General features: G+C 49.3%; 1 protein-coding gene across 1 annotated transcript; it reads left to right on the top strand.

Moving 5' to 3' along the window:
• Positions 1 to 1,722: 1,722 nt before the first annotated feature.
• Positions 1,723 to 8,067, top strand: IRX2 (iroquois homeobox 2). The gene is made up of 5 exons (XM_074876044.1): positions 1,723 to 2,553; positions 4,320 to 4,725; positions 5,187 to 5,936; positions 6,643 to 6,710; positions 7,470 to 8,067. The coding sequence occupies exons 1-4, from the start codon at positions 2,311 to 2,313 to the stop codon at positions 6,684 to 6,686; spliced, it is 1,443 nt and encodes a 480-aa protein (XP_074732145.1). The 5' UTR covers positions 1,723 to 2,310; the 3' UTR covers positions 6,687 to 6,710; positions 7,470 to 8,067.
• Positions 8,068 to 14,324: the final 6,257 nt, after the last annotated feature.

Here is a 14,324-nt window from a genome sequence, read left to right as displayed (position 1 = left end):
TTTTTTATTAGCTGCATGTTTAATTGATTAACAATAGACTGCCCTGCTAACCCGCAATTCTTCAGCTATTGCCATCTCCCCTCCTGTCGCTAGCGAGCCGATTCCCCAGCATTCCTCATCTCCATCCTACCTGACTGAAATTACCTGAGGGATGCCGTGAAGAAGTCGGCCGTTAACGTCGAGTGACTTCATTTGGTTAAACACGGGATAAGTGCTCGTTCACAGTTGTTCGAAAAATAAAACACGCGGGTTGATGGACTTTTTTTTTCCTTTTTTTTTTTTTTTTGTGAGCGCCTAGACAGTTGGATTTTTTTTTTTTTTTTTTTTTTTTCCCCCAGCTCGTCCCGGGCTGGTAAACCGGAGCAGGTTGCGGGTGAAGGGTTCGGGGGGAGCGCGGTGGCTCCCGCCCCGGCGGCCCCGGCCCTACCTGCCGGCCTGACCCTGCCCCGCCCGGGCGGCGGCGGCGGCGTTGCGGGCCGCAGGTGCGGGCCGGGAGGCGCGGAGCGGCCTAGCGCGCCTCGGCGGGGCGGGCAGGGCCCAACGCCATGCCCCGGGGCTGGGGAGGCGCGGGGGGGAGGTCACGGACGGACACCCAGGGGACGGCCGGCGGCTGCAGGACGGCGCGCAGGCACCGCGCCTGGTCCTGGAGGCGAAGGCCAGAGCTCGGGTGCGGGCAGCTCAGCGCCGGTTTCTGAAGGATCCCTCTAGACCAATCATTTAAAAAAAAAAAAAAAAAAAAAATCACGAGTACGTATATGCATTTACTTATGTTTGCACTGAGAGGAAAAGAGTGGTGCCTTCGTCTCGTCCTCCCGTATCCGGCCCGGAGCAGAGCTGGCGACGGCTAGAAGCTGATGGTGGCCAGGGCCGAAGGGAGGGGGCAGAGGAAGGGATTACGTTATTTGGGAAATTAATTACATCGTGATCGTGTTCCAGAAGATTTATCTGAACTGCAAAAGGAGGAAAGGCGTGGGGAAGGCAGCTAGCCCCCCGGAAGGAGTCACCCAGGCCTCTTCTCCACACACCAGACCAGGAAGCATAGAAATGAAAGAAAGATGAGGGGATTTTTTTTTTTTTTTCTTTCCCCTTCATGTGCAAACGCGCTCCATGACTAGATCTTGACTGTTTGTGGCAACTTAGAAAACTATAAAGCTCTCGTTGCCAGGAACAGCACGATCCTGGATGCGCTGATTTGAGCCGCTGCTCGTCGTTCCTACCATATAGGGCAGTACTTTACGGAGTGCTCTTCCCTTCCACCCTGCCCAGCTCCCTCCAGCCTGGCCCTGCGTACCCACACGCGTGTAAATGCACATATGTAAGATACGTGCGCGTACCTATAGCGCTTCGGCAAGTTGCGTGTGTGAAGGGATGCATATATTTATAATACATATGCTTTTCCATTCCCCGCGTGGATACAGAAAGAGGGAGAGAGGGGGGTGTAATGGAGAGTGTGCGAAAGAGTATTTATGGCTCCGCGAGTCCGGAGAGGAGCTGATGAGCAGTATCATCGTTTGGCTTCAGCAGTGTGCTCGCAGTCGGAGAGGCTGGCTTGCATTACAAAGCCTGCCTGCCTTCGCTGCCTGCCTTCGCTGCCTGCCTGCCGGCCGCGGGAGGAGACGGGGCCGGAGCGGGAGGGGGCGGGCCCGCCGCGCTATGCAGATGAGCGGCGGTGACGGACAGCTCTGTTTTCCAATGTCCCTCAGAAACTCGAGTGCTCCTTCCCTCAACTCTTCACTTCAGACTCTATACTTCCCCCAAAATACAGGCTCGCAGGCGCTGGGGGAGCTGGCTGGCTGGGAGAACTCCATATGCAGCAGCCACTTTTCTGATTTCGGGGGCTCGCTTCTCTCTCTCCCCCTCTCTCTCCCCCTCTCCCTTTCTGTTTCTCTCCCTTTCTCTCTCTCCTTCTCTTTTTATTAACCCTCTCCTCTTCCGTTTCTCCCAGATGCCCTTCCCCTCCCGGTTAGATTTCTGACCGCGCGATTTATTTTCCCTTTTTTTTTTTTTTTTTGGGGGGGGGGTGTTCTTTTTTTTTTTTTTTTTTTCACCTCCTGTTTGTTTTTATTCTGACCGGGAGCGCATGGGGGGGAGCATATAACAATTCTGATTCTCTACATAACTGCACAGAGCCAACCGGGGGGGGAGAGAGAGCGAGAGAGGGGGAGAGAGAGAGAGAGAGAGAGAGAGAGAGAGAGAGGGCGGGCGGGAGAGAGAGAGAGGGAGAGCACGAAAGCAGCGCCAGGATCAGCGGCAGCAGCAGGGCCGGTCACCCTCGCCCCCTCCCTGTTCCTGTGCACGCCAGTGCAAGCCATGTCCTATCCTCAGGGTTACCTCTACCAGCCCCCCGGCTCGCTGGCTCTGTACTCCTGCCCGGCGTATGGGGCGTCGGCGCTGGCGGCCCCCAGGAGCGAGGAGCTGGCCAGGTCTTCGTCGGGATCGGCGTTCAGCCCTTACCCGGGATCGGCAGCTTTCACCGCCCAGGCGGCGGCCACAGGCTTCACCAGCCCGCTCCAGTACTCCACAGACCCCGCCACGGGATTCCCCTCCTACATGGTAACTACCGAAGAGAAACCCTCTCCTTCTTCATTAGCATCCGCATTCTCATCCTCATCATCTTCAGCCTCTCTCCTCACACACTGACCATCAGCCCCCGACACCACGCCGCGCAGCCGGGCGCCCCGCACCGCCAGCCGCGCACCGCACTGCGCGCCGCCGGGCAGCCCGGCCGGGGCCGGCGGAGACGCGCGGAGCGAGCGGAGCGGAGCGGAGCGGCGGGCCGGGGCCGGGGCCGGGGCTCAGCCCCGCTCCGCACCCCAGCCGAGCGCGGTGCCGGCGGGCCTGGGACCCGGGCTCGGTTCGCGGAGCCGTGCGGGCGCCCCGGTTAAAGAAATACGGATCGTCTCAGTCAGTTGGCTTGGATGCTTTCATTCTCACCCCCCACATCCCCCCCCGCTTTCTCTTTTTTTTTCTTTTTTTCTTTCTCTGTGGTAGGATAGGGGAGGGTTTCTTTATTCTTTTTTTCCCCCCCTTCTTCTTTTCTCTTTTTCCCCCCTCTCTTTTTAAGTCGGTGTTTAGAGGCGCTGCGGGCTTTATCCCCGTGTGGTTTTATTTACTTTCAGAGTGTTTTGTGCTAATGGTTTAACTGGATTTTAGGAATGAAAAGGAGCATCTGTTTGCGATCTGTGAGCTCCGCTTAAGCCCAAGATGGTTGTGGTGGCCGCAGTTTCGGATTTCACTTTCTTCTTATTAGTTAAAAGGAGCATTTGCAATTGCGTGTGTGTGTATTCTGTGCGTAAACTATATAAATAAAACCATAAACTATGTAAATAAACTGCACGTCTAGATGGTTATATAGTTTTATAAACACACACACACACAGAGTCAGACACGTATCTAGTCCGTACACACAAAGACCTGTGCCCTGAATTTGAGGCTGGAGCCGCTGTCGAGATCCTAGGAGGGAATGGCAGCGGGGTAGTTCGCTCTCCCTGCAAAGTGACAGGGAAACTAGTTGCTTTCTGTCTGTAAAATACGGTGCATAAATTGTCGTGCAGTCTTTATTTGGGGTGGTGTAAAAGATTTGAGGATCTCGCTTGCTTGTTTTTCCTGTTGAGAAGCAGTAGGCGAGTGGCTGGAAGTTGCAGCGAGGTTGTGAACTGTGCGGGATATTGGGTGATGTTGCTCCTGCGACTCGCCGATCTGTGGGATTCAGAGACGTGCTGAAAGTTAGCGAGTTCCTTAGCGATATCTTTAACTTTTCTTGCATTATGCAGACTTAAATAAGCGCAATTTAAACGTTAAAGGGCGAATTAAAATGCTAATTACATCGCATTTGAACAATTCGAAACGGTGCATATCTTCTGATTTGCAAATTGGATTTGCAATGCATTAGTGCAGTGAATTGCTAAGTGGCGGCTTTGTTGTATTTTCTATAGCAAAAAAGGAAACATCTTTTGAACCTTTGAGAGAAATGTAGATATCAAGACGCTACCTGTAGGGCCTTTAAAATGTCTACGCGGTTCAAAAATTATATTGGGAAATATTCAATTACAAGGAGCTGAAATTAGTCAGAAAGATTAAAACATCGCCGATTTTAAGCGCGTGTGCCTGTGTCTGTGTGCTGGGCGGAGGAAGGGGGGGGGGGGGGGGGGGGAATCGCAACTTAATGGCCTTTGGGTGCCGTTTCTCCCCCTCATAGAATATGGATACAAGACACCATCCCGGGGAAATACAAATATAACCGCCGATCTCGCCTTGACAACTTACTAATGACTATCGGCAATAACAAATTGCCAACCCCACCGTTTTGTTCTGTCCAGGGCTCCCCTTACGACGCCCATACGACGGGGATGACCGGAGCCATCAGCTACCACCCGTACGGCAGCCCTGCCTACCCCTACCAGCTCAACGACCCCGCGTACAGGAAAAACGCCACCCGCGACGCCACGGCCACGCTGAAGGCCTGGCTGCAGGAGCACCGCAAGAACCCCTACCCCACCAAGGGCGAGAAGATCATGCTGGCCATCATCACCAAGATGACCCTCACCCAGGTCTCCACCTGGTTCGCCAATGCCCGCCGGCGGCTCAAGAAGGAGAACAAGATGACCTGGGCCCCGCGGAACAAGAGCGAGGACGAGGACGACGACGAGGGCGACGGTGCGAGGACTAAAGAGGAGAGTCCCGAGAAGATGCCCGAGAGCAACGAAACCTCCGCGGAGGACGAAGGTGGGCGCGGGGTGACCGCGGCCGCGGCGGGGTGGTCCCACATCCCGCCCCGTCGCGTCCCCCGGGAGCGGGGCAGAACGGGGGGGGCGGGGGGGGGGGGGCGGGGGGCAGCGGCGGCATTTCACAAAAGCGACCCCAAAACGTGTCCCGTCCTGTCGCCTCCAGCTGCTCGGGGCGCTTGTCGCCGCGCAGTGCCGGTGGCCGGGGCGGGCGGGGGCCTGCGGGCGGAGGTGCCGCGGCGGGCGGCAGCAGGCGGGGGGCGGTGCGGGGCGCCGCGGCGGAGCTGGCCCGTGGGGATGGATGCTCCTCGAAGCGGGATTGCGGGGAAAAGGCCAGGACGGCCAGCGTCTCCCTGCCCGCCGCGGCGGCGGTGGCGGTGGCCGTGCTCGCTTCCCGGCCGCCCGCTTTCGGCGGCCCCCCGGCGCTGACTCTGCCTTTCTGTGCCCGGCGGACCCTTGCAGGGATCAGCCTGCAGGTCGACTCGCTGACGGACCACTCCTGCTCCGCCGAGTCGGACGGCGAGAAGCTGCCCTGCCGAGCGGGCGACCCCCTCTGCGAGTCGGGCTCGGAGTGCAAGGACAAGTACGAGGACATCGAGGAGGAGGAGGAGGACGAGGAGGAGGAGGAGGAGGAGGAGGACATCGAGGAGGACGACGGCGGCGGCGGCGGGGAGCGCGACCCGCCGGCCAAGCCCGCCACCTCCTCGCCGCTGGCGGCCGTGGAGGCCCCGCTCCTCGGCCACCCGCACGCCGACGCCGCCCGCAGCGCCAGCAAGGCGGCGCTGGGCGGCCGCGCCTCCCCCGGGCCCCCGACGCCGGCCAGCAAGCCCAAACTCTGGTCGCTGGCCGAAATCGCCACCTCGGACCTCAAGAGCCAGACCCTGGGCCAAGGCTGCCCGCCTGCGCCGCTCTCCTCCGCCACCCCCGCCTCCGCCCCGCACAGCGCTGCCTACTCGCCCTCCACCCTCCTGGGGAGGCATATTTATTACACCTCACCTTTTTATAGCAATTATACAAACTATGGGAACTTTAACGCTCTCCAGAGCCAGGGAATCCTGAGATACAACTCCGCAGCAGTGGCTTCAAACGAGGGACTAAGTCAGACTGTCCTAAATGCCAGCTCTGTCCACAAGCAGAGCAGTGACTCTTTGAAAACGATCACTAACCAGCTAGAACAACATTACAGGCCCTCTAGTTATGACTCTAAGAAAGGTAGGTGACTCGTTTTTGCCGCTTTCTTCCCTCTTCTCCCTCGCCCTCCTTCCCCGACCCATACGAGTCCTTTATACACTGTAAATGCCGAATCCTTCTCTGGAGAAAACAGGGAGAGCGCACTGCCACCAGTACCACCGCCGAGCGAGGATGGGCAATGGTATAATCCGGGGATTAAAATCGGCATGTCACCGTCCCATCGATACCTGCCTCTAAGCACCGAGAGGGGAAATGTGAAAGACGACTTTTAGAGCAGTCTCACAGGCTGCAGACACAGCTTCTAAAAGTGATTTTCAAAAGAAAAACTGCACACGAAGATATCCAGAGCGCTCTGGTGTCATTGCCTGTAATTTTATTTTTTTTCCCGACAAATTGTTTCGCTCTCTTTGTTTTCAGTATTCTCACGGGTTTTTGCAGCTTTGGGTTCAGATAATTGTTGACTTTGGACGTGAAATTACGTGGAACGTGACATTTTTAACCCTCGGTTCCCCCCCCCCCCCCCCCCCCCCGAAAAAGTTTTGCACTAATATGATTGTCAGTTTATTCTAACAAAATACTCGAGTTACGGGCAATTATAAAATATTGGCCAGCCTTTTAAACGCCCTGGCTATGAATTCTGAGCGAGTGAGGGTTGGGACCTACACACACTGTATAATCTAGTTATCTGGCTGTGTCCTGTGACTAACTGACGGTTATATTTTGACAGATCCCACTGAAGTCTGCACAGTAGGAGTACAACCATACCTATAGAAGTGCAATCACACAGCAATGCAAGTAAGTGAGAACATTTTCTATTACACTGATCATTTGGCATCAGGTCTAAGACACGCTGCACAGTTCTAGACTTGCTTAACGTTAATTTCGTGCTTCATTACTTAAGAGTCTGATTACGAAGTAAGACACTGTTTTCTGCTGGATTTTTAGAACTCTCATTACGACTTTTCTTTCTCGGGTTTCTCTTAATTTCAAAGTCAGGTTAGACAGTTCCCTCACCTTGCATACTCTTCGCTTGTGTAAGGCAAAGCCGTAAGGACTATTTAAATATTACGGAAAGGAAGCTTTAGGAAAAAAACAAAACAAAACAAAACAAAAACCTTTGAAGGTATTGTTGTTTAAAAACAAAGTGCTTGTGCTCACGTGGCAGTGCTAAAATCGTACATTCTGAGTGAGGCTTCAAGTAGTGACCGTGTATTTAAAACAAAAGGAGACAATTACTAGAGAGACCGACATGCATCTTGAGCAGGGTATGTTATCTGTGAACTGCCTCTTGCCTAGCTAGCAATTGCAGTCTTAATACCTCCGCTATTTTAGGGAGGGCTAAATAAACAACCAAAAAAAAAAAATCGCCTTGTCGATATTTTTTCAACTAATTTTTTTGCGAGAAGAAATTAGACGAGTAAGAATTTTGCCTTACTTCCTTATTTATTTATTTTATATCCCCCACCCCCCACCCCCCCCCACCCCCCCGTTTAGAGGGTGTTAGAGTGTAATTGAAGGATTTTTGGATGATCTGGTTTTTTCCTTGGTCCACAGGTAGGTGTCACAATTGCTTTGAAAAAAGTCAGCAAGCCATCATCTCTCCCCGAGCTAATATATATAACAAATCTCTAAATCCGGATCACATCTTGTGCCACTGTATAAAAGAAGACCACAGAGCACTATTAAATCTTCAGACTCTAATTATTAAACCAGAATTTTGTTGGACATATGTGAGTTTGCTGGTATAGTATAGTTTCCCCAATGTATGTGTGACTTTTGAAAACAGATCTGTTTTTCTCAGGATATCTTGAATTGATCACTTCATTGCCACGGTATATATTCGATAGGTGTGATAGGATTTATTGTAAAATTTATTTGTAAAAGATGTATACAGTAGAGATAATAAAGACGTGATTGGAGAACTTGAGTCCTTACAAAGTGGAAACAAATTTGATATTTATTTTTGTAACGATATAAAGCTTCTAGTAATTTATGCAAGTTGTATTGCAATGGAATCTGAACTTTTTGTAAATAAATTTTGCCTGGTTTTTATTTGAAACGTTGATGGTTATACAATCTTTGGTTGTTTAACGAGAATTCTTTACTAATTTATATCTCTAATTGTAAATAAAAACAGACTAGTCTGCAACAATATGGTGTTTTTCGTTCATTTCCCCCCAAATAATAATCTATTCTTTAGAAAATGACGAAAGTTGTAATTTCACTAGTAGAGCTTAGACCATAAAATAAGTAAGCCATTTAAATATGTTGCAAAGATATGCTTTGCATAAATTAATTCCTTCTGGGTTGTTCCGTTATACTTAAGCTTTAAATACACACATGTGTGCAAATACATATTTGTATATATACATGCATATGCGTAAAGTGGTATGAATACATGCATGTTTCTTATAAACTATTTATATTGGGTGTGAAGTAGATCTTTATTTGAGTAGATCGTTATTCTTCAAATCGACCATTTCTAGGAAAAAAAAAAAAAAAGAAATATAATCAGCTACGGCTTATTTCTAATTTCTTTGTTTCTTCTTCTGGCTAAACTATGCAAAGGCATTAAAAAAAAAAAAAAAGATAAAAAGTCCAATTCCCTGTTTTTATGATATTCCCCCTTTTTCTTTATATCAGTAAACCATATCTGTACAGTCACATTGGAAATCCACTTTGATTGGGCTCATAAAATCAGCTGAATAATAATTTTAATTTTTAGTAAAATAATGGGAATCCTCATATAATATGATTTCAGAAAAGAAACGAACAACCATTTATTTTCCCCAAAAGATAAATTGAGTGAATATAACTTACGGTTATAAAACAAGAATAATAGCTTCTTAGATTGCCCTTTAATCAATCATACACTTATTTTTCAAGAGGCTCATCTATTTTATTCCATGATTAATAATGTTCCAGCGTGAGAGCATTATTAGATCCCAGCAGGGGAGATCCTGAATGCTTTTAGCTGCTTTGGAATGGTCAGTTGGGGTTCATTATGGTCTGATATTGAACAATTTATAAAATCTTGTCTAAACATCTGCCAGCTCAGATAGGCCGATGTGTCTGAAGATGGGAAATTGCTGGACCAGTTGATATTGACAAACGGATCTCTCTCCAGTGGCTTTTTGTTCAGTGAAAATTAGTGGCCTCTTGCTCAGGTCTTGTTAGAAAGGGCATTTGAAAGTGATCTTAGATACTTCAGGCATCAGCCTTGGGAATGTTAACTGGATAAAGAGCCGTGCTAGTCTGCAGTCAGGAAATATGTTGTGATTATATTAAACAGGGGGAAAGGAAGCTGTTTTTCTTAAATGCATATACACAATTCCCATGATCCATCTTCCCCTGCACCCCCGCCCTTCATATTTTACCCCTAACTGATTGAGAAAATGCATGTGTTTCTCAGCTGATAGGGCAGAAATTAATATTGTAATTCTGGAAAACTCTGGGATCCATCTAGCTAAATATAAAACACTGAAGATCTTTGCAGCTGGAGGCCTACTCATCTTATGTTGTTTGTAGAATGATGCTTCTTTGCTTTGTAACATCCTGTTTTTCATTGAGGTAAAATGCAATTGCATCTGCGTGCATGTGTAGTACAATTAGACAAACAGCTAAGAAGTAATTCAGTTTTTTCCCTCCAATTTAGCATATGATGTAGATGCAAATATTTACTATAATCATCCTCGACCGTCTTTACCGTGCACTTAAGGAAGGTTTTACGGAGGGACTTTTTATGTCAGGGGAAGACGCCTGAACTTTCTTTTCCCCATTCTTGCTCCTACTCTATCCACCCCCACCACCCACGTTTTATGTTCCAGGTCTCCGTTGGACACAACGTGTACATTTCAATTGGTAAAAACCAAAAGCTGTGGCAGAGATTAAAAAAGGCTAACGACATTCCTTTGATGTTTATACGCCCAAAGACTTATAAAAGATTTCCATAATTTACCCACCCTTGCTAGTATTTAGACCTGGATTTCTTTCTGGAAAGAAAAGTAGAAAGACTTGGAAAACTCGCTTTTAAGTATTCACTATGTATGTAAAACCCAATGGACTTCTCTCATCCTCTGAGAAATTCACGAATGGTTCATGGATGCAGATGGGCGACACCCAAATGATTTGGCAGATAAACTTATTTTTTAAACCAGAGATTAATGGGCAAGAACTGCATATTCAACGTCATTTGAGATTTAATAATCAAAATTGAAAGCAGGAGGAAAGTGTAGCCTTGCTAGATTGTTGGCACAAACAATGCGATTATTTCAGTATAGAAAGACAGAGGAATGAACGATAAAATACATCACTTTGTGTACGGTTTATTTCATAACGATGCTAATCAGCCCGCTGGGATTCAAATCTCACACCCCTTTCTATATTTACTCCCTCTCCCCCCCCACCCCCTCCCCTCGTTTCTCTGCTCGTTTCGGAGCGGGAAAGACAAACCCTCCCCTCTTCGGGGCCAGAGGTTTCATTAGAGCTGATTTATTGAAATTCAGGCTTTAATCTCAGGTGGGATCCCGGAGGAATTGGCGCTGTCGTCAAATAGGAAGAGGGTCGCTTTCCACTTTGCACTTCCTGGGCTGCTTTTTTCCTCGCTCCCTGCAAATGTCAACATTTGTTCTCAATAAGAGAGTTACTGTTTCAGGAAAGCTGCTCACCAACTGCCTTTGAGAGCGGAAAAAAGCGTCGCCCACCTTTGTTTGGCTGGAGACTGGGGGAAGGGATGGGGACGGAGGTAACACGCAGCCCAGGCCAGCAGCGGACAGACAGACAGACGTGGGAATTGCTGCTGCACACCAGCTCGCGGCTGGAGGGGAACCGGCCCGGCTAAGGGGAAAGTTAATATAAAGCGCAATGGGCGTCTGCTCCAGTTGCATTTTAGCTGCATTTTAGCCACAGACGTGTTTAGAGAGAGGGAGACTGCACGGGGGAAAAAAAAAAAAAAAAAGTTACAAAAAAGAGGACTGCGTTCCCAAACGTCCACACGCGGAGGAAGTGTCCAAGTTTTGGCGGTGAAGGGTCATTTTCAGGTGAAGAAACAAATTGCAAGGTGCACCGTCTGATTTAGTCTCACCTGGAGGCACCCACCTCCCTAACAGGCCAACAGTTATCTCCCGACAAGGGGGGGCCGGCAGCCCCATGCCGGGAGCGGGAGCGGCCCGGGGCCGGGCAGCCCGGAGCGGAGCGGAGCAGCCCAGCCCAGCCCAGCCCGGCCGGGCTCGCTCCGTGCCCAACCTCAAGGGAAAAAAAAAAAAAAAAACCAAACCAACAGAACAACCCAACACAAAAAAACCCAACCCCAAACCAAACCCTCTCACCACTGGAAGTTTCTGCCTCCGTCACATGTTACATCTCACTTAAAGGCGGTTCAGACTCACCGCGCCGCTGAGGAACCGTGGCAGGGATGTAATCAATACCGAGAGGATTTTATTGCTTATTAAGTTTTGGAAAAAAAAAAAAAAAGAGAGAGGCAGAATTTACATATAGGTCGATTCGTTGCCTTCTGCATTGAGACATTTCTCGGGTGCTTGGGCAAGCTTCTCACGATCCAATTGGTCGAAAAGAGGCTTTCCATTGTAGGAACTGAATAATGATGGTAAAAGATATTGTTATTAGCAGTAATACTGCACATTAAGTAATATAATGTTCACCCCTTTGTTTTTAATCCAGTAACTAATAACTTAGGTATGCTTCCGGCTTCTGAAGAAATAAAAGCGAGGAAAAAAAAAAAAAAGTTAAGAAACAAAGGGATCCACGGTGAATATTCAAAGCACCCATGCATCTAATCCCTGATTATTACTCGGCGGCTCTGAAGCAGAGTCTTTATTAAAACTACAGAGGGAAAGCGCGATCGGCGGGGCACACGCTGGCGGATCGGCAGCTCGGAGCTGCAGGCAGCGATTTGGAGGCAGCAGGCAGGCAGGCAGGCAGGCTCTGGGGGAGCCTTTTACCTGTAAGCGCCTTGGCCGAGGTGACAGCCGGGCTCCCGCAATCTGGACCCGTCCCCGTTCCACCCCCCCCCTCCCCCAGCCGTGACTCACGGGGGAATGTCACCATTTCACATCCAATCCGGGCCGAGCCGGCTGCATTTTCCCTCAGCAAAAGTAAGGGACGGAGGGACGCGGCCGCTCTGCCTCGGGGGCGGCCACTGTTAACTTTGCTCCCTTAGGGATGTGGGGACTGAAAGGATAGGGAAGGGGGGGGGGGGGGCGGTCATCTCGGCCCAGCCCTCCTCGGAGCGCAGGCTGGCAGCGAAAGTCACTTCTGCTTCACCCGGGCTTGTGTCATCCGTGACGGGGGATTTCAAAGTACTCCCGAATATTTGCGATGGAAAAAAAAAAAAAAAAATCATAGTCTTACTGCTCCTCGTACAGCGGCTGTGTGGATACTGTCGCTGCTCGAGCTCTTAAAAAACGCCGAGGAAAAAAAAAATAATAAGTATGTGCATTTTTATAGGGAGATAAATTGACAATTTATTGTGTATAACTTCTGATCAATTATTAATCGTTAGTGTCAACAACAGGGTTATAATTACCTTTAGTTATTTAAAGGAATATTTATTTTTTCTTCTCTCTGATCTGGTAATTAGTTAATGCTCTGGAGTAATGAATTCAAAGCTGATTTGATAATGATTGAGACAGGTTTTTTTCCGTCTCTTTTGGCAGCCCCCCTCGCGGGGGGGTGGGGGAGGGAAGTGTCTCCCCTCGTTTGCAGAAGAGTCCATGTAAAGGCAAATCGCGGCGCGTTTCACTTTTCAGGCCATAAATAACGATTCTGGGAGGAAAAGGGCGAAATGACAAACAAATAGAGCGCAGCTGGGATGAATAAGGCCGATCAAAGTTAGCGGGGGCCGACGCTTCCCGCAGCCGCAGCAGGTCTGAGTCCCATAAAGGTGCCAGCAACTCTTACCTCTCTCCCCGAGATCAAGGGAGAGGGCGAGCAGGACATTTTAACCCCCGACATCTTTTCGCGAGTGGAGGCGGGAGGGGAAAAAAAAAAAAAAAAAAGAGGGAAGGAGGGAGCAGAGTATTTCTTGTTTGCGGGAGTCCTCAATGCCTTCACGATCGCCCAGGGGAGGGGAGTGTGTGCTTTGTGCTTTACCTGCAGCCTGCGAAGCGCCCCCCCCCCCCTTTATTGCCCGCGTAGGATGCGCGGGGGTGGCGGGGCTGGGCTCCGCTCCTCGGCGCGGAAGAGGCGCAGTCTTGCGCGTTTAAACGATCCCGAACTCGGCTCAGCCCTGGGAATGGGGAAGCAAGAAATTATTATTACTTTCTTTTTTTCCCTTCCTTGCGTGAGCTCAGTAGAGCCTCATCATGAAGAGAAGCAGCAAGGGGGCAGCCCGCAGGGACTGCGGCTGCCGCCTTGCTCCCGGGTCTCGGGGCGGGGGTACCTCCTCCTCCCCGGGCCTGGGACTTGGCAGCAGAAGGCAAGGTAACCACTGAAAAGGCCGCCCCCACCTTCCCCCACGGGCGTGTGGCGCTGAGCCGAGGTAGAAACTCCATCGTTGCCCCTCTCCCCTCTTTTCTCGAGACCTCCACTTAATTTAGCGTCCGACGAGGTCTCAGAGCCAAAAGGACTTTTCGTTTTAGCGTGATGGGGCTCGTTTTACGGCAGATCTGCGTGAGGTGGAATACGTGTGCTATTATATATAATAGTCATATGTTTTATATATAAAATGTTTCCCCCGTGCAACAAAACTGCAGTGGGAATTGCTGTGCAAAATGCAAGTTTTAAAATTAATTAATCCTGACAGGTTTGACATCGCCCGGCTCTCTTTTTCCTGCAACTCCGTCCGCAAATGAATGCCGCTTCCAGAGTGTATGTTTTAATTTGTCACATCAAGGCAATAAAAGGCAGCAATATATACTTAAGCCAGTTAACATTGTAATAACAGGTTTAAAGGAGCAATTAAATGGTAGTGAGTCGCATGTCTGACTTTCTATAGGCATTACCACATCAATGGTACCTTTTAGACTGACTATAACTTAGCATGATTGTCTCAATTAGTTTAGCTACATGATAGTTATTGTGAACTCTTTGTGAGTAATCAATGTTACGCAAGCTTATGGGAAGGAGTCTTTAATAGGGGTGAGCAGCAGCTAAGTAACACGCACCTCCTATTTCCAAAAAACACCTTTCCCTTTTATTTTTTCCCCTTTTTTCTCTCCTCTTCATTTCCTTTCCCCAACCCGAAAGAAAGAAACGGTAATTTATAGTCTTATAAATCTGTTTCCGAGATCGGTGTAGCTGAACGCAGATTTACAGGCAAATAACGACTTCTGCCGCGGCTTGATAAACGAAACAGCCGCCTCAGTTCAGCGCGGATGGCGAGGCTCCCCTGCTACGCTTCCTTTTTTTTTTTCCTTTTTTTTTTTTTTTTTTTTTTTTCTTTTAGTGGTG

This window comes from Strix uralensis, chromosome 1, assembly GCF_047716275.1.
Source record: "Strix uralensis isolate ZFMK-TIS-50842 chromosome 1, bStrUra1, whole genome shotgun sequence".
NCBI lineage: Eukaryota > Metazoa > Chordata > Aves > Strigiformes > Strigidae > Strix > Strix uralensis.
Note: the sequence above shows the minus strand (reverse complement) of the source record. Positions and strands in the feature narration are given on the sequence as shown.